Source organism: Aquarana catesbeiana, linkage group LG05 (genome assembly GCF_042186555.1).
Source record: "Aquarana catesbeiana isolate 2022-GZ linkage group LG05, ASM4218655v1, whole genome shotgun sequence".
In the NCBI taxonomy this organism is placed as follows: Eukaryota; Metazoa; Chordata; class Amphibia; order Anura; family Ranidae; genus Aquarana; species Aquarana catesbeiana.
This window is the reverse complement of record NC_133328.1, coordinates 644,081,266-644,102,028: the sequence shown is the minus strand read 5'-3', so window position 1 is coordinate 644,102,028 and position 20,763 is coordinate 644,081,266. Positions and strand designations below refer to the sequence as shown.

The 20,763-nt window shown below is 49.1% G+C and overlaps 1 protein-coding gene across 2 annotated transcripts in view; it reads right to left on the bottom strand.

Moving 5' to 3' along the window:
- The window catches only part of LOC141145630 (tumor necrosis factor receptor superfamily member 16-like), a 47,039-nt gene that overhangs the window by 19,405 nt on the left and 6,871 nt on the right, over window positions 1-20,763 (bottom strand). For both annotated transcript variants that reach the window (XM_073632464.1, XM_073632465.1), the window contains exons 2-3: window positions 1,343-1,472; window positions 202-507 (exon numbers count right to left, since the gene is read on the bottom strand). In XM_073632464.1, the coding sequence (XP_073488565.1) occupies window positions 202-507; window positions 1,343-1,472 (436 nt within the window). The remainder of the gene's footprint in view (window positions 1-201; window positions 508-1,342; window positions 1,473-20,763) is intronic.

The following is a 20,763-nucleotide window of genomic DNA, read 5'->3' as shown; positions in this document are numbered from 1 at the left end:
TGACTCTGCCCCTCCCACAATGGTGAGATTTCCTGCAGTAGTTTGTGTCTCTGCCCCTCCCACAATGGGGAGATTTCCTGCAGTAGTTTGTGTCTCTGCCCCTCCCACAATGGTGAGCTTTCCCTGCAGTATAGTTTGAGCTACCCCTGCAATTCTTATAGGGAGTAGCCTGCCCTTCCCCGTTGATCAGGTGACACCTACCCATACACAGAATGTCGTGATGTGCCATACAGTCGCCAATCTGCACCTCGTTCTCTTGGCACTCTGTCCGGCACAGAAAACATGGCGATACGCTGCTCTTCACCTCAGAGTAGAAGCCTTTGGGGCACTGCTGGCACTCTGTGTTCTCTGCACCGGAGCAGTTCCTCTTTACACCAAAACCTTTCCCGCACACCCGACAGGCAAGGCATTGGCTGCTGCCGTCATCTTCATAGTGCAGGTATTGGCCAATGGGGCAACGCGGCTGGCAGAGCTCTGTGGACCAGTTCATCTTCAGTAAGGTGGAATCTGGGGGGAAGTACATGAGAACGTAAAATGAGAGAATACCTTTGCAAAATAAGTAGTAATAGAAAATTTACCCACCCCATAGGTGTGCACAGCTTATTACATTAGGGTGTGCACCCCAAACACACATGCCTTTCTCTGCAGCCTCAGCTGCACGGGGCAGTAAATGAATAGAAAGTGCTCTGTGCTGAGTGGCTTCCTATTCATTCACAAACTGAAGAATAGTAAATACAGTTTACTATGCTCCGGTTGTGAATGGACACAGTGAGTGTGTTCACTTCATTTAGAAAAGGATGGGGCAGGTAAATTACATATTTACTAGCCCCTTCCCCCACTCTCCATCCTGAAACATTCCCCTCAGAAGCCAGGGGTAGAGGAGAGGAGTAGGGGGAATCGGCAATGCACATAGTGATTAGGGTGTGCCCAGGCACACCCATTGTATTTTATGTAGTAGTTTGTGTCTCTGCCCCTCCCACAATGGTGAGATTTCCTGCAGTAGTTTGTGTCTCTGCCCTTCCCACAATGGTGAGATTTCCTGCAGTAGTTTGTGTCTCTGCCCCTCCCACAATGGTGAGATTTCCTGCAGTAGTTTGTGTCTCTGCCCTTCCCACAATGATGAGATTTCCTGCAGTAGTTTGTGTCTCTGCCCCTCCCACAATGGTGAGATTTCCCTGCAGTAGTTTGTGTCTCTGCCCCTCCCACAATGGTGAGATTTCCTGCAGTAGTTTGTGTCTCTGCCCCTCCCACAATGGGGAGATTCCCTGCAGTAGTTTGTGTCTTTGCCCCTCCCACAATGGGGAGGATTCCCTGCAGTAGTTTGTGTCGGTGGCTCACTTACTGTTGCATTGATCACAGTCGGCATCGGAAGCTCCACATGGCACAAACACCCCGGAGCCCAGCGGGCACTCAGTGCAGCACACGTCCGCCTCGGTGAACATTCCGCTCTTGCACACCTCACTGGTCACCACCTGTGGGAAGAAGAGGAGAAGATTGAGAATTTGATCCAGGGATTTCTTTGCCATTTTATGATGCCCCATGAATGAGATCACATTGGGCACAGGAGGAGGAGTCACTGCAACACGATCAGATAGCAAAACGTTTTGCTCTATGGTGGTATACTTTAAAGGGACACTCCACTCAAACAATAGTGCAGAGTTTGGCAGACACTGAAGTGTGATGACTCCATTCTCTACAATTCTGGATGATGCCCACCGGCTGAGCACTGCCAGAGGGAAAAAACTGACCGAAGCCTCACGTCATCCTACATGTTTGCACCTCCATTACACAGCTATACGTTCTACACTTTCAGACTGGCTACAAATGTTATACAATCAGATTGTACAAAATCAATGGAGTTAAGGAGACTGGATTGTAGTATGTGAGCTTAAAAAGGACATTGTACAGATTGTTACTGGTATGGTCAGTATTTGTATTCTAAATCGATCATTTCTAACAACATTTATAGTTGTGGAGAATCAATTTTCCAACAAGCTGATCAATAGGCGTCTGCCATTCTACTAGTGTGAAGAATAGAATGTTGTCCATCTTCATTGTATATCAGAGAATCCTCACCTAACCTGTAGAGGTGACCCTGACACCCTCCATGCAGACCTCCCCCCTTCCCCTCCTGGGCACATTACCATGTGATGACCCCAATTTGCACATCACAGGGTCTCACCTGGGATACAATGAGAAGGTTTCAGTGAAACTCCTCTAATGTCAGAGCGCCCCCTTGCTGGGAGCATCGTAAATACCAGACACAGGAGGGCGCTCCGCCCAGACAACACCCAACAAAGGAGTGTCACTTCCTGACTCCAAATATCTCCCCAACCACAAACCTTTCATCTGGTTTGGGAAGCAGAAAGCCAAAAAGGGCGCCGAAGAGTCAGTGTATGAGATACATTGTCACAAATATCGAAACCAAGTATTAAAGGGCATGTCCAGCCAAAACTTTATATACATTTTAGTTTTGGTTAGGAGTAGGGAGGGTTGGAACTCCTGTTGTGCTTTTACTGTATATTGGGTTACATTAAGGCCTCATGCACACTGAACATTTTTACAGCAGATGTTTTTTGGCTTCAGAGGTTTTTTTTTCTACAGTCAATAAACTCTCCAGCATGTTATCCTGTGTGTCCATGGCTGCACACCTAGGTTGTTAACTGTTTTTGGCTGAAAAAACAAAAAAACAAAAAAAAAAAAAAAAAAAAAAACACAAACAAACACAAAACACTAGTGGGCTCTGAGAGGAGCTTTTCATCTGTAAAAATTTTCCAACATCAAAAAAAGCTGATAAACACTCAAAAACGTGGCTCACAAGCATTTAACATTTTTGATCCGATGGGAAAAAACAAAAAAAAAAAAAACAAAAAAACAAAAAACAAAAAACATGTTGAAAGACTCACTGCAAAGCTACTGGCGTTTTTTTATAACATTATTATAACATCCATTGTGCATTGATCAGAGTTGATTAACATATGCTCAGTACAAAATTATAATATTATTATTATTATTTTGTATTCAGTGTAAACAAAATTTACCGATAAATGTAAATACTAAACACTAGTCAATAACAGCTAGTATTGAATATTGAGCATTCAATAAATCAGTGAAAATAAAATTACATAAATTGGTTGAAAGCTAATTAAAATACATTATATTATATTAAATACTAGTGTGTTGATGTGAAGAATGTAACCATGCTGCATGTTTTTTTTCAGGAGCTCAGCGAATACAAGCGTGATACCGTGATGGGTTGCCACCTGTCCAGGATTCACCCGCACAGTCCGGGATTTGAATTATGTGTCCGGGTTACCAACGGACTGAAACACGGACACATTATTCAGACCGGGCTGTGGCTCCCCAAATAACCAAGATAGTCACACCCAAATCTGTTACCCTCTAGGACAATTATGGCGAACCTTGGCACCCCAGATGTTTTGGAACTACATTTTCCATGAGGCTCATGCACGCTGCAGTATAGTTGAGCCTCATGGGAAATGTAGTTCCAAAACATCTGGGGTGCCAAGGTTCGTCATCACTGCTCTAGGAGCTGCAGGTGGCCATCTGGAGGCAGGTTCAGCATCACTGGAGGGCAGAGCGAAGAGGTCAGCAAGAGCAATTTGGCCACACCCACAGTTTGCTGCGGCACTGCTCTCCGTGGGGCCCCCAAAAAAGGTGTCCAAGGCCGATAAAAAGTGTTCGGGTTTGGCTTGAAGGAAAAGTGGCAACCCTAACTGCCACCTGCGCAATAAGTCCGTCCATGAAATTTCCTTACTAAAATGTTCCATGGTCAACTGTTAAGGGTATTATAACAAAGTGGAAGCAATGGCAACTCCGCCTCGAAGTGGTAGGCCACATAAAATGACAGAGTGGGGTCAGCGTATGCTGAAGCCCACAACAGAAGAAGAAGTCGCCAACTGTCTGCAGAGAGTCAGTAGGTACAGACCTCCAAACTTCGTGTGGCCTTCAGATTGGCACAACAGTGTTTAGAGAGCTTCATGGAATTGGTTTCCATGGCCGAGCAGCTCCATCCAAGCCAAGCCTTACATCACCAAGTGCAATGCAAAGCATCAGATGCAGTGGTGTAAAGCACGCCGACACTGGACTCTAGAGTAGTGGAGACAAGTTCTCTGGAGGGACCAATCACTCTTCTGTCTGGCAATCTGATGGAGGTGTCTGGGTTTGGCTTTTGCCAGGAGAACGGTACTTGCCTGTCTGCATTGTGTCAAGTGTAAAGTTTGGGGGAATTATGGTGTGGGGGTCATTTTTCAGGGGTTGGGTTTGGCCCCTTAGTTCCAGTGAAGGGAACTCTTAAGGTATCAGCATACCAAGACATTTTGGACAATTTCATGTTCCCAACTTTGTGGGAACAGTTTAGGGACGGCCCCTTCCTGTTCCAACATGACTGCGCACCAGTGCACAAAGCAAGGTCCATAAAGACATGGATGGATGAGCGAGTTTGAGGTGGAGGAACTTGATTGGCCTGCACAAACTCACTCAGCCATGTCTTTATGGACCTCGCTTTGTGCACTAGTGCGCAGTCATGTTGGAACAGGAAGGGGCCGTCCCCAAACTATTCCCACAAAGTTGGGAGCATGAAATTGTCCAAAATGTTTTGTTATGCTGACGCCTTAAGAGTTCCCTTCACTGGAACTAAGGGGCCAAGCCCAACCCCTGAAAAAACAACCCCCCACCATAATCCCCCCTCCACCAAATGATTCAGACCAGTCCACAAAGCAAGGTCCATAAAGACATGGATGAGAGAGTTTAAGGTGGAGGAACTTGACCGCCCTGCACAGAGTCCTGACCTCAACCTGATAGAAAACCTTTGGGGTGAATTAGAGCGGAGACTGTGAGCCAGGCCTTCTCGTCCAACATCAGTGCCTGACTTCACAAATGCTCTTCTGGAAGAACGGTCAAACATTCCCATAGACACCCTCCTAAACCTTGTGGACGGCATTCCCAGAAGAGTTGAAGCTGTTATAGCTGCAAAGGGCGGAGCCAACTCAATATTGAACCCTACGGACTAAGACTGGGGTGCCATTAAAGTCCATGTGCGGGTAAAGGCAGGTGTCCCAATACTTTTGGTAATGTGTGTGGTGGTGTTTTATATATATTACACACACACTTTATTTTTTTTTACATTTCAAATGAGATTTATAATTAGAACTCTGATCTGTTCCAATGTTGCTTTCAGGCCTCCTCGGCCTTCACACAGCAATCTTATACACAGTGTACACTTTGTTCCATCTGTGCTCTACAGGTCTATGGAAAGGTTCATTACAGCCAGCAGTGAGCTTTCGGGGGTCCTCCCCTCTTCTTCTGGTCCAAGGAACCCTTCACCTTCAAGTGACATACCTTAGATTGTAAGCTCCTTGAGCAGAGGGACTGATGTGAATGTACAATATATATGTAAAGCGCTGTGTAAATTGATGGCATTATATAAAGTACCTGTATTAAATAAAAATATCCCAAAGAATGCAGCAATAGGAGTGAGACTGCATGCCAGGGCGGGGCGGAGGTAATGGGATCCCGCCACTAGATTTGCCACAATAAGCAGCAAGTGGGTGAAAACCGACCACAGGCATCCGCTGAATCTTTTGCTTCTCGGGGTGAGACGTATTTTAGAACGGCGGAGGCACACATCAAAACACCCGCCGCGCTTACACCCTCTGTGCGCGTCCTCCGGGCAGCCAGCCCTGCAGGACAGAACGCCATTCTTTTATTCGCCGCGCTGCCGTCCTTATCCAATCACGGTTTCAGGTTTCTGTGTTTGTGTAATGATGGCTGAATATACCGGCGGGCACACTGGACCCTGTGTGTGTGTGTGTGTGCGCACACGTGTAGGGGAGCGCGGGGGGCTCCCCGGCTGGTGAGGTGGGCGGACGCCATGCCCACCGTATGGAGCGCACTCAGTGCCCGCCGGGTGGCTCGGTGCCAGGCTCACAGCAGTTTATTTAATTGGGACCTACACTGCAAAAACACAGAGAGAGAGTACGCAGGACGGGGACACAGATCGCCTTGTTCCAGGAATGTGGCCCGCAGACTACAGCGTCACACCCACAAAAACACCAACACACCTCCGCCTCGGCTACAGTGTCCGTGTTCTGACCGATAGAGCTCAGAGAACACTCAGACAGTCACATCAGTCTCTGCACCAGAGGAGCTTACAATCTAATGCCCCCCCCCACTATTATTATTAGACATTTATATAGCTCTGACATATACCGCGGTGCTGTACAGAGATCACTGAGCAGTCACATCAGTCTCTGTACCAGAGGAGCTCACACTAAATTGTTCCCCTACAGTCTAACACCATTATACATGTATATAGCTCTGACATATACCATAGTGCTGTACAGAGGACACTGAGGGGGACATTAGAGTGTAAGCTCCTCTGGTACAGAGGCTGACGTGACATTATTATTATGCATTTATATAGCTCTGACATATACCGCAGTGCTGTAGAGAGAACACTGAGCCAGTCACATCAGTCTCTGAACCAAAGGAGCTTACACCCTAATGAGCCTTGGGAGTAAATCGGGGCACCTGGGGTGCATTCGCGCAAATGCCATAAACAATTATGCATCAATAAGGGGGGGGGGGGGGGGGTGGAGGAGGCAGCATACATCTGATGCTTCTCAAACAGGTTTATCCTTTAATCATAACGGGGGGAATAATGAGTTAAGAAGATCAGAGAAGTGAATCATCCCGGTCCGGATCTTGTTCTAATTAAGCAGTATTTCCCTCTCGCTGCGCTCCAATTTCACAGGCCGCTCCATATTTGGAGAGGACTGCGCTGTCTCAGCATCTGGAGACAGACTGGGGATGGGACATCCTGGGGACAAAGCGGGCCCTGTGTGGCCCCCCCAGAGACATCGCAGTCCTCTGCTGTGATGGGATTGCTTGGATGCCATTTTGAAGACCCATGGCGTGCTGGCGATGTATGCTTGGCCACATAGGGGCAGGATACCCCAGGGACAGAAGGTCCCCAGCAGGGACAAGACACTCCAAGGACAGATAGACAGACAGAGGGTTCTGAGAAAGAGCAAGACACCTGGAGGACAGAAGGGGTCCTGAAAAGGGGCAGGAGCCCCCGGGACACAGAGAAAGCCCTGGAAAGGGGGCAAGGGACCCCGAAAAGGTCCTGAGAAGGGGGCAAGGGACCCCGAAAAGGTCCTGAGAAGGGGGCAAGGGACCCCGAAAAGGTCCTGAGAAGGGGGCAAGGGACCCCGAAAAGGTCCTGAGAAGGGGGCAAGGGACCCCGAAAAGGTCCTGAGAAGGGGGCAAGGGACCCCGAAAAGGTCCTGAGAAGGGGGCAAGGGACCCCGAAAAGGTCCTGAGAAGGGGGCAAGGGACCCCGAAAAGGTCCTGAGAAGGGGGCAAGGGACCCCGAAAAGGTCCTGAGAAGGGGGCAAGGGACCCCGGGACCCAGAAAAGGTCCTGAGAAGGGGGCAAGGGACCCCGGGACCCAGAAAAGGTCCTGAGAAGGGGGCAAGGGACCCCGGGACCCAGAAAAGGTCCTGAGAAGGGGGCAAGGGACCCCGGGACCCAGAAAAGGTCCTGAGAAGGGGGCAAGGGACCCCGGGACCCAGAAAAGGTCCTGAGAAGGGGGCAAGGGACCCCGGGACCCAGAAAAGGTCCTGAGAAGGGGGCAAGGGACCCCGGGACCCAGAAAAGGTCCTGAGAAGGGGGCAAGGGACCCCGGGACCCAGAAAAGGTCCTGAGAAGGGGGCAAGGGACCCCGGGACCCAGAAAAGGTCCTGAGAAGGGGGCAAGGGACCCCGGGACCCAGAAAAGGTCCTGAGAAGGGGGCAAGGGACCCCGGGACCCAGAGAAGGTCCTGAGAAGGGGGCAAGGGACCCCGGGACACAGAAAAGGTCCTGAGAAGGGGGCAAGGGACCCCGGGACACAGAGAAGGTCCTGAGAAGGAGGCAAGGGACCCCGGGGAAAAATAAGGTCCATAACAAGGGCAGGAGACCCCTGGGACAGAGAGGGTCTGGAAGCAGGGTGGGAACTGTCAGCTGCCTCTTCTAAACCCTCGTCTTATGGGGTAGAGAGGGGAAAAGTTTAGGACCTCATACAGGTCATCACTGCTATCTGTGTCATTACTTCCTCTCCAGGAGACAAAAATAGGAAAGAATTCAAAAATCTCTCCATTAGAGACACAGACAGCAATGAAAACTTACTGGAGGATGACAGCAATGTGGTCCCATTAGATTGAGGAGGTCCACTAAAAGGGCAAAAAGTAGGATCTGACAACGTCTTATGAATATTCAGATCTGTCTCTGGGTTTCATTTACCATTTTATGGGGCAGGCAGATGAATCAGACATTGCGACACTCCAAGGATGGAACTCAACATTCCTACAGATACATTTCATCCAAACAGACCGACTCCAGGCGGAAAAACTGCACATAAAGCAGAAAGAAAAAAAAACAAAAACAAAAAAAAAAAACACAAGGGCCAATTACAGAACTGGCCCCGGCACAGGTCACTGGGAGCAGGGACCCGAGATATAGGATGGGCCCCCAAGACTCAGGATGGGCCCCTGATATGGAGAGGATGGTTCATAAAACTATTAGCTTAGAATGGTGACCAGGAAGATCAGATTACCGATCTCTTCTGTAGTATATACAATGTATTCCTGTTTATGATACAATGTCATCACTGGTCACCTCTAGGAGGAAACATTGTATCTGATAAATATTGTGTATTCATTAAACAAGGAGAAGATTAAGCCTCGGTTCACACCAATGTGGTGCAGGAAAACTTCAGTCCATGAGGGTTTCCCACACCGCATTCAAATCGCGCTGCCCTTGCAATCTGCAGCGGGTGACATCGCAATCGCAGAACCATGCGATCCTGGGTGCAGTGCGGTTCCAAAATTGGGGCAATTTAAGCCCATTTAAAATTGGGCTCAAATCGCACGGCACTGAATCGCATGTAAAGCGAACAGGAATGCGGTGCGGTTCAAAGCATGAACCAAGGCTCATTCACATTCGGCAATAACAAAATTGCAGCAAGATCACGTGCGTTTGGGTCCCATTATTCTTAATGGTACCCCCAAACGCGCCACTATTCTGCCACGATCATCATGCGGCAACCAGATCAAAATGAGCATTTAAAAAATCCTTCCCCCTGCCTGCAGGAGACCGACGACATCATATCAGCCTCAGTCACTGAACTGGACTTTAAAATGGTATTAAAGCCAAAAGCAAATAGTTTGCAGCATATCAGTTCTTAGAAAGGATGGCTGCATTAGTTTTCTTTTAGGCTCTCTAGCCTTTATTGTCACATGATGATTCAGCCAACAAGTCTGTTTTTCAAAAGAACAAGCTCTCCCACAGTTACAGGAATGAGACAAACCATTTACCACCGGCCAGGGTGCTTACAATGATCAGCTTTTATTTATTCAGTTAAAACCTTAATCTCAAAAAAAAAAAAAAAAACAAAACACAAAACAAGCACACAAGTCCATCCAGTTCAACCATAAAAACGGATTATAAAGTATTAGCTTGAGTTGGACTTCCGTTCGTTAGTGCATTTAAATCTGCCAGTATTTCCAACAATCGCCTCCCCTCAGACTCTGTGCCGGGACAAGGCCATCTAGTGCTCAGGGTGAAAATGGCAAATTGTTTACACCCCCCCCCCCGATGTACGAGCATTATTTGCCGCAAACATACATTCTCCCTCCTCCCAGCACAAACCCGCCACCCTTGTACCAAATTTGACGCCCCCCCATATTCCCTCATCAAATCCCCCCCCAAAAAAAATTTCCCCCTCCTAGCACAAATCCTTTACCCCCCATATTTCCCCTTTGAGCACAAATACTCTCCCCCCCACTTCAAATGCCCACCCATAAAAAAAAAAAAATAAAGCACCCTCCTTGCACCCCCCCCCCCCCCCTCTCTACCATAATCTTCTCCCCCCAGCACAAATTCCCTTTCCCCATTCTACCACAAATCCCTGACCAAAAAAAAAAAAAAAAAAAAAAAAATTCCCCTCCTAGCACCCTTCTTTTCTAGGGAAACAATGCCCAAATTTTCACTCCTATAAACAATTCTTACCCCCTGCCCCCCCCCCCCCAATTCACCCTGCCAACACAAATCTCCTTGTGGTGTTGCGCACGCGTGCCCCCCCCCCACTTCACAATACCCCAGTGACCAGGGCAGCCGCCCCTCCTGCCTCCTAGGCATAGGCGTGCGCACAGAGTGTGCCAGGTGTGCCTGGGCACACCCTAATCACCCCATGTGCATTAGCATTTTCCAGGAACAGCACCAGGTGGGTGGTAGAGGGTGCCAGTGACCAGTGTAAATGCCCTCATTATATTAAAAGGCTAGATTCAACAGTAGAACATGTTACACCTGTATTTAGGGCGTAACGTAATATGCTCCTTATCAACTGTCTCCCACCCCCAGAGCCTCCTCCTTTCTGTGACAGCAGGTGGCGTTCATGTGTGTATGAGAGTTGGGGAGCACACCCTAATGCAATAGGCTGCACACACCTATGCCCCTAGGTGGCACATTACTGGCCAGGCCACCACATCGAATAATTGGCAAGCTGCAATACACGACGTTGGTTTTGAGTGCAATACTGCTTTAAAGGACGGAATTTTCATAATAAAAAAGGTGGGGCGCCTCTGAATAGCACAGTGCAGCGTACGTGAAGAATCTGCGCGGCGCGTTAAGAAAAGCGCAGCATCTTCAGTGCGTTGCGGACAATTAAAAATTAATTCTTAACGTCACTCATGTAAAAACGAGAGAATGCGCGTTCAACGCATGGCAGTTAACACAACGCACCAGTGTGGAGGGGCGCTAAGATTAGATAGGGGTTCAGTGCAGACGGGGAGGATGATCCCCTGCCCGCCGCTCACAGGTACGCAGTGCCGCCGCGTCTATATTAAAAATTGGCATGGACGCGCAACCTCCCCACCCCAACCCCCCCCTCCTTGCAATGTGCTAATTATGTTCCCAGGAAAGCGCAGAGTAAAATGTCGTTTTTATAAGGTCTGACCACTTAATTACAGCGATCGGCTGCGAGAAAAAAAAAAAAAAAAAAAGTTAAGTCAACTGCGAAAATGTGTTGAGGGCAATGAAAGAAAGACTTTTCTCTGGTGAAAGGCCCTCTTCAGACGCTGGCATCCCGCCCCCCCTCCCCCTCCCATTCCCTGTCCCTCTAATGCATCTCGCCTGCAGCTCTACCCGCAGCCCCCCTACACCTATTTACCAAACTGATTTCAAGGGAAATTCCACAAACTTTCCTTGAAGACTGCGAACACAGCGCCAGTGTACCGTTCCTGGATGGCCGGAATCGCAGCAAAGGACCGAGCTGGAGGGGAACCTAAAAATGTGGGATGTGTCAAGGCGACTACATTACGCCCCATTCATTGGAGATTTAAAAAAAAAAAAAATTTTTTTTAAATTAAAAAAAAATGAAATATATAATAATTTGGTTGATGGGAGAGCAGATTTAAAGCCAATGTGAACCCAAACTGCGCAACATGGAATCCGTTCTGTGGGCCTGATAAACAAATGGCGGTGCACCATCAAATAGTGCACGGTGCGCCATTTTTACTAGCGAGCCAAATAAATAATGAATCGCAATGCCTGCGATATGCGCATCAGAAATGGGAAAATCCCCCTATTCGCGACATGCCATGGAAATGTTACAATTTGTGTGCCGCGCCATTGAAAAGACTGTCTATATTTTGGGAGCCAGAATAAGCGCATTCGTGCGCCAAGCAGTAGGTTGAGCTAAATCGGTGATCTCCAAACTGCAGCCAGATGTGGCCCCTTGGTTGCTTTGATCTAGCCCTTGGTGAACAATTCCCCCCCCCCCCCCCAATAGACGCCAACAATGGGGGCACAATTCCCCCCCAATAGACGCCAACAATGGGGGCACAATTCCCCCCCATAGAAGCCAACGCTGCGGGCACAACTCCCCCCCAATAGACGCCAACAATGGGGGCACAACTTCCCCCCTCAATAGGCGCCAACAATGGGGGCCAACAATGGGGGCACAATTCCTCCCCCCAATAGATGCCAATGGGGGCACAATTTCCCCCCCAATAGATGCCAACAATGGGGGCACAATTCCCCCCCCCCAATAGATGCCAACAATGGGGGCACAATTCCCCCCCCCCCCATAGATGCCAACAATGGGGGCACAATTCCCCCCCCCCCCATAGATGCCAACAATGGGGGCACAATTTCCCCCCCCCAATAGACGCCAACAATGGGGGCACAATTCCCCCCCCAATAGACGCCAACAATGGGGGCACAATTCCCCCCCCCCCCCCAATAGATGCCAACAATGAGGGCACAATTCCCCCCCCAATAGATGCCAACAATGGGGGCACAATTCCCCCCCCCAATAGATGCCAACAATGGGGGCACAATTCCCCCCCCCCAATAGATGCCAACAATGGGGGCACAATTCCCCCCCATAGAAGCCAACGCTGCGGGCACAACTCCCCCCCAATAGACGCCAACAATGGGGGCACAACTTCCCCCCTCAATAGGCGCCAACAATGGGGGCCAACAATGGGGGCACAATTCCTCCCCCCAATAGATGCCAACAATGGGGGCACAATTTCCCCCCCAATAGATGCCAACAATGGGGGCACAATTTCCCCCCCAATAGATGCCAACAATGGGGGCACAATTCCCCCCCCCCAATAGATGCCAACAATGGGGGCACAATTCCCCCCCCCCCCAATAGATGCCAACAATGGGGGCACAATTCCCCCCCCCCAATAGATGCCAACAATGGGGGCACAATTCCCCCCCCCCATAGATGCCAACAATGGGGGCACAATTCCCCCCCCCCATAGATGCCAACAATGGGGGCACAATTTCCCCCCCCCAATAGATGCCAACAATGGGGGCACAATTCCCCCCCCCCATAGATGCCAACAATGGGGACACAATTTCCCCCCCCAATAGATTCCAACAATGGGGACACAATTTCCCCCCCCAATAGACGCCAACAATGGGGGCACAATTCCCCCCCCAATAGACGCCAACAATGGGGGCACAATTCCCCCCCCAATAGACGCCAACAATGGGGGCACAATTCCCCCCCCCCCCAATAGATGCCAACAATGAGGGCACAATTCCCCCCCCCAATAGATGCCAACAATGAGGGCACAATTCCCCCCCCCAATAGATGCCAACAATGGGGGCACAATTCCCCCCCCCAATAGATGCCAACAATGGGGGCACAATTCCCCCCCCCCAATAGATGCCAACAATGGGGGCACAATTCCCCCCCCCCAATAGATGCCAACAATGGGGGCACAATTCCCCCCCCCAATAGATGCCAACAATGGGGGCACAATCCCCCCCCCCATAGACGCCAACAATGGGGGCACAATCCCCCCCCATAGACGCCAACAATGGAGGCACAATCCCCCCCCAATAGACGCCAACAATGGGGGCACAATCCCCCCCCCAATAGACGCCAACAATGGGGGCACAATCCCCCCCCCCAATAGACGCCAACAATGGGGGCACAATTTCCCCCCATGATGGGAACGATGGAGAACAATTTCTCCCAGTGACAGAGGAACTATGGTGCCCAATGACACCAATCATGGGGCACAATTCTTCCCACTGACACCAAAGATAAGATAGGGCATTGTCTTTTTTCCCTCACTGACTTCAGGAGCTTTTCTACTCCCGCTGGCCACTGTCCGGCCCCTCCAAAGCCTGAAGGACAGAAAGCCCTCTGTTTAGAAAGTCTGGAGACCCCTGTGTTTGATACCCACCACACCGGTGTGAAGGAGCACACACACACACACACACACACACACACACACACACACACACACACACACACACACACACACACACACACACACACACACACTCCCAGGTACCCATGCATTACGTGTAGGCAGGGCCGCATTTGCCATATGCACGGAGGTTCCATTAACATTTAGTGGCACCACCGCATTTCTGCCAACGGGCAGCTCGTTTCTGTGGGTGTCGGGAAAGTGCGCGATTTTGCACGCGTTCCTGAGAATAACAAAGTGTACACCTAGCCTTATAAAGCATGGACACTGCAACATGACAGATACTTTGTTACAATTTACAACAACTTTTTTGCAACAATTTTGTACATAATTTTCTTGTTGGAATGTCTTACTCAGCATCAATCGGTCATTTTTTGAGTCTGTGACAAACAAAAATGTTGTGCATTTTCCCCTATTAACCGACCAGCCCCGGCATCTTGCCAATGTGCGAATGAAATTGTGCACCAAATTGCATGGTAACCGTCCAATGCACTGCCAGCCCACGCCTAAGGAACGCCGGCGCACTAGCAGCCCACGCCTAAGGAACGCCCGCGCACTGCCAGCCCACGCCTAAGGAACGCCCGCGCACTGCCAGCCCACGCCTAAGGAACGCCCGCGCACTGCCAGCCCACGCCTAAGGAACGCCCGCACACTGCCAGCCCACGCCTAAGGAACGCCCGCACACTGCCAGCCCACGCCTAAGGAACGCCCGCACACTGCCAGCCCACGCCTAAGGAACGCCCGCACACTGCCAGCCCACGCCTAAGGAACGCCCGCGCACTGCCAGCCCACGCCTAATGAATGGGCTGCCTTAATGCAACTCATATTACCACATGCCATGCCGCGCATTGACACACGGCAACAGTTGAACACAACTTATGAAATTACATCAAAATGCTAAAAGCTTCTATAAGGTTTCAGGAGGTTTGTTTTACCATCCCCCACTCTCATAATTTTGTGAGAAGTTTCGTTTGCATGCATTCTCTTCCATAATTTTATTATTGTATTAAACAAGTAAAAATTTAAACTTTTCAGAAATCCATAATTTTGCAGCAAAATTAACGTAGCCGAAATCTTCCCTCATCCCCGGCTGGGAGACTCGCCATCCAATTAGGGAAGGTCGGCAAAGTTCCCAGTTTATATTCGTCTACAGAAGGCAGTTTGGCCATCGTCCAGCGTCAGGGAACTAATAACGTGTTAATTAGAGAGATCCTAATACATTATTCCCAGAGCGCAGTGCAGCGCGGCGCTATTCCCGGCCAGGAAGAGCCGCCAACCCGTGTGAATCACCGGCATGCGTGCCAATAGAAGACCTACAGAGAGGAGGACCAATAAAACATCAGACATGGTGAAGGACACCAACCAAGACTTACTGGAGGTTCCCTTGGGCTCTGTTCATGCCATGCAGGTGCGACAGAGCCTCTGTGCGTTTCCATGCGTTCCTGCGTGTCACTCATTTCAATGGGCTGTCCTACGCACTAAAAAAAGCGCACGCCGCACCAGAAGGCCCCATTTACATCTTAGCCTTATGCTCTGTTCTTCCAGAACGGACACCGAGGGGTTAGGGGTGGGGCAGTCAAGATAAAAAGGGCCCATTTATGCTTCCATATTCCCACAAAACGCGCATAACACGTGTTGCGATTCATACACCCTAACGCACTAAGGCAACGTGGTGCTTCCTTTAGAATTCCCTGCACCCTTCATCAGGGCTTCAGAATAGGAAACAATGTATCCAGCTGGATTGAGGATACAATGCTCTAAGGCAGTGGTCTCCAAATTGTGGCCTGAGGGCCAGATGGGGCCCTTTGCTTGCCTTTATCTGACCCTTGGGGCGCCATCCCTCCCGCCGACACCAAGTGACGGGGCGCCGTCCCTCCCGCCGACACCAAGTGACGGGGCACTATAAATGTTGCCGTTATTTATTCTCATTCATCGGCATCATCTTTATTACTGATAAGAATAAGGATCATTAAATAGCAACGTTAAATTCTTTTTAATAAGGATAATATAATTAATATTTATTAAAAATAATAATGTTTCTAATTAATTGTTATTTTTATTAGCATCAATAATATCATATTTAAAAATTACTATCCTCATTTTTTATTGATAGCAGCGATAATTGTCATAGTCTTTTTTTTCTCTTTATCATACGCATTATTATTATTATCTTTGTTTTTACCCTTTACTGCATCTCAGTGCTGCCAATCTCCTGCAGCCACTTCCCACCTACATGCTTTCCAGCGACGGCATTGCTCAGGTTGGTTGCCCTGATGGTGACCACAGTGGATCATGCCCATGTAATGTACAGCGGCACGGGGACAGCGTGTTACAGGGTGACAACACAAGTCTGAGGAAGGGCCACTTTGCAGTAAGCTTGTCGGTGTGCTGGCGACGTATTCGTGGTACACCGTGACCAGACGTTCTGGTGCACTCTTCATCACCTGGTCAATTCCAGTCTGGTGCATGAGAGGAATATACCACAAGGGTGACAACACAGGAGCACTATTGGAGGGACAGAAACAAAGTGTTGTCACCCTATAACAGGAAGTGCCTGAATTTATATAAATCACACACATAGGTTGGACTTGTGTCTTTTTTCAACCTCACCTACTATGTAACTATGTAATCAAGACCTTCATAGCAGGATCACCAGGGACTTCTCCGATGAAGAGTTACAATGACTGAACATGCCATAGACAGGCCAAAGCTTGTATGAGATTTTAGTGATTGGTATTAGATTGGATGTTGGCCATCAGGATGGAGTCCTCCCCATGAGAGGGTTAAGGATGGCTTCATATCTCCTCTATGAGTCGGTCGGCTCTTTTATTCTGTCTGAGCTGACTAATCAAAGAGATTCCCGAGAGTGACATCACTCAGCGGCGCTCTTCAACATCACAGCGAGAATATTAATAATCAGACCGACAAGTTTATACAAGACTTGGCTCGCCGCCATCCGCCATGGTGTCATCCCGACCGGAGGGAAGTCCTCTACACAGGACTTCTATAGGATAGAGTGTAAGCTCCTTTGGTACAGAGACTGATGTGACAGGCTCAGTGTTCTCTGTACAGCACTGTGGTATACGTCAGCGCTATATACATGTATAAAAGCGTGGACTGCGGTGGCCAAGAACAAAGGGTCTGTCTAGTCTCAGCTATTAGATTGAATATCGTTTCAGCCAGCTTGGAACGGTTTTCCGGAATCCCCCGTAATCTCATTCCTCCTGTCTGGCGGTATGGATACAGATCTCTGGGCTGGTGGAGCTTTGCAGGAACAGAACGGCTTCAGTTGGCATTTACTAAGCTCTGAGAGGGTTTATTGGTTTGAGCTCTGCAAATGCTCACTAAAAATTGCAGAGATCTGGGTTCACAACCAGGCAAGAGCAAGATGTACATTAATCCAAAAACTTTTACTTTTAGATAGATTGGGGAAAAACTAGAACCCTGTGGAGATTTTACTGTCATCTGGGGTTCCGTTGGGGTTCCTGTGGCAGTGACAACAGTTTTTCCAGACAGGAAGTGAGGGAACATCCAGACAGACACAAGGACATCATGCAACAAGGACTGGATACAATGTGACATGGTAGTCACACCTTCTACAATCCTTGAGATTTAGGCTACGTTTCATATTTGTGCATTGTGGGTACAGGACCAAAATCATGCGCTTTTCCACAACACATCGCCCTTTTGCAGAGACATTCATCCTTAATGGCACAAGCACACATCTGCGAGCACACGCACCTAGAGGCACGGTGCCACAGCACTACGCGTTTCAGAGCAGCAAGATTTCTCAGAAGGGTCAGGGACTACTTTTGACCTTTTCTCATGCGTAGGACAACCCACTGTAATGAATGGCCTGTTATTTATGCAACCAGGGCTGGGACTGAGGGCAGGCACCTGCCCCAGGCGCTGTGTTGAGGGGATTCGCTGCCAAGTTGGCTGCCCCCGTCCCAGTCCTTACTGCAGTGTCACTCCTGTCAGAAGGAGCAGTGGCCGATAGCTACTGATGGAGGGAAGATTCGACTTTCTCCTTCCTTCAGCCTGCATGGGGCAGAAAAGAGCCGATGCTGAGACAGAACTGTCCTCAGTCTCAGCGCCACACTGCAGAGGAAGGAGGGCGGACTGTTTCCCTAATTCTATCATGTGACTTGTTCAATGACCGGAGAGAGGACGAGGAGGAAAAATCTGATGTAAAGGGGGCACCCTGATGGGGACGCCCAACGCAAAAAAGGGGCACCCTGAAGGGGACTCCTTTGCCATCTTCGCCCTGGGCACTGGATGACCTTGTCCTGACACTGCATGCAACACATGAAAAGGTGTGGAACAGCATGTGCATTCCGATGGTGTGAACGGAGACTTAAAAAAAAAAAAAAAAAAAAAAAAAACACAAAGTAACAAGAACTAGAAACAAAGTAACATGAATCATCATTATGAATAGGTTTCTACGGCTCGCTAACCATTCCAGATTCTGGGTTTCAGCTGTTGGAACAATGGAGGAAATTACAAACATTGTCAACTTTTAAGTGATTTTCGTATACTGCCTTGGGCTCCATGCACACTAAAGCTAAAAAAAAAAAAAAAAAAAAAAAAAAAAAAAAAAAAAAAAAAAAAAGAAAAAAGGATTCTTAACCACTTCCTGCCTGGCCTATAGCAAAAATGACGGCCGGGCGGTGGTTCAGTTATCCTGACTGGGCGTCATATAATGTCCAGCAGGATAACTGCCGGCGCGCGCCCATGGGGGCATGCAACGCGACAGTGTGGTGTGACACACCGCTCCACTGATCTCGGTAAGGAGCCTCTGATGGAGGCTCTTTACCACGTGATCAGCCGTATCCAATCACGGCTGATCATGATGTAAACAGGAAGAGCCGTTGATCGTCTTTTCCTCACTTGCGTCTGACAGACGCGATTAGAGGAGACGGGGGGGGGGGGGTCTGTGCTGATTGTTGATCAGCGCAGCCCCCCGTAGATGCCCACACTGGACCACCAGTGCAGCCTCATCAGTGCCCGTCAGTGCAGGAAAAAAAAAAAAAAAAAAAAAAAAAAAAAAGGAAGGAGGAGTATAAATTTATCAACATAGAGAAATAAAATCTATATGGGGCAGACTGGATGCAGCACTTGATCTTTTCTCTGCCATCAAACAAAGATCATCAGAAACACAGCACACTCGGCTCTTCTCAGGACATAATTGGTGCACACTGTGGTCATGAACGGCTTATAGCGCCGCTCCAAGATCTCCCCGCCGGTACTCAGAACACAGGCATCCGGGTGCCGCCACTGCCTATGGGCATAGTACACACCATTACAGTGAAAAAATAAATAGAGTAAAAAAGTACCGCTTGCTGCATTTTTGAGCGCACATTAATTGCCTGTAAACATGCATAAAAAGCACAATCAAATGCATGCAAATGCGCATGAAAAGAAGCTCAGTTGACCTGCAGTTTCTGATGTGAATGGTCCCTTACCCAGCAAGAACCCAGGAACACACTTCTCCGGCAACACATAGGAACGCACCTCCCTTATGCATTAATTCTTAATGGCTCAACCACACACACCTAGATGAGGAGTGGTGCCACAGCACTACGCGTTTCAGCGCAGCAAGATTTCTCAGACGGTTTTGGAGACTTCTTTGAGCGTTTCCCATACGGGGTGCAGGGGTGCCACCCCCCTAATCCAGGAGCCCAGCCCCTAATCTACATACAGGGCACCGGACACATGGATTCCAAAGGGGTTTTTTTTTTTTTTTTTTTTTTTTTTTGAAGCACATGATTAGAGCCAGAGCACTGCACCCCGAGCCCACCCACTTGTGTGACAACAGCGAATATTTGTCATTGTCTTCCCGATTCTCCTCCCACCCAATCAGGAATAAGCTCTTGAGACATGTTTGGCCAGGGAGTCTTAGGACTCCCAATCGTGTCTCAGGACACACTCCCTGTCCAGCCCGGGGAGGAGAACAGAGAGGAGAATGGACCAGTGCTTCATTCCCCCTGCCTTCTATGTTAATGTTAGTCTCTGCCTCCCTTATCTGCTTAAATCTGGGGAGGGGGGGGGTCTTTGGTGTGCTTGCTGCATTTGCCGCCTTTCCGTCTACCGTCCGTCTCCCACAGGGGTGGTTGCTTGCAGCAAATGCTGCCTTCCCGCCCATCCTGGGGGGGGGGGGGGTTGGATGGCGTTAGTTTGCCACCCCCGAAAAATATAGCACCAGCCACCACTGCAACCCACTGAAGCGAATGGGCTGTGCACGCAACCAGGGCAGGGACTAAAAAAAAAAAAAGAGGGGGGGCCCGGGCGCTGTTTGTGTCTCTCTCTGGGCCTAAGTGTCCCCCTCTCCCACTCTGCAGGACCTGAGCGCGCCCCCCATCTCTGGCCACTCATCCCACTCCTTACTGAAAGGAAGGACTGCAGTGTCACTCCTGTCAGAAGGAGCAGTGGTCAATAGCTGCTGTTGGAGGGAGGATTCGGCTTCCTCCTCTCTCCAGCCTGCATGGGGTGGAAAAGAGCTGAGACTGAGAACTATCCTTAGTCTCAGTGCGGCTATGCTGAGGAAGGAGTGTGGATTGGGTCCTTCTTCAAATAGAACTCAAGTCTAAAGATTTTCAACTTGAATGCAGTGGGCAAGGTTAGGACCCATCACGGAATTTTCTCTGCACTTCCTGTCCACAGTAACAGAACAGTAAGTTAGGGAAAACCTCCCAGAAAATAAGGGAGACCACCCAACAGTGGTCACCAGGACAGGTGTCCCCAAGATAAGATTTCCCTACTATTCCTGTTCAACCGTAAAACGGTAGGATGTCTCATCATGGAGGAATATCTTCCATCGGTTTGATTTTGGGGTCACGCGTTCAAAATCTTTAAATTGCCTGAATTGTGGCCATGTATATTTATTCTCCACGCACGTTCGGAGGTGCAGATTAGGGTTTCTTTGTGCTCCCAGGGGCTGGAGAGCACTTACACTGCCTGAC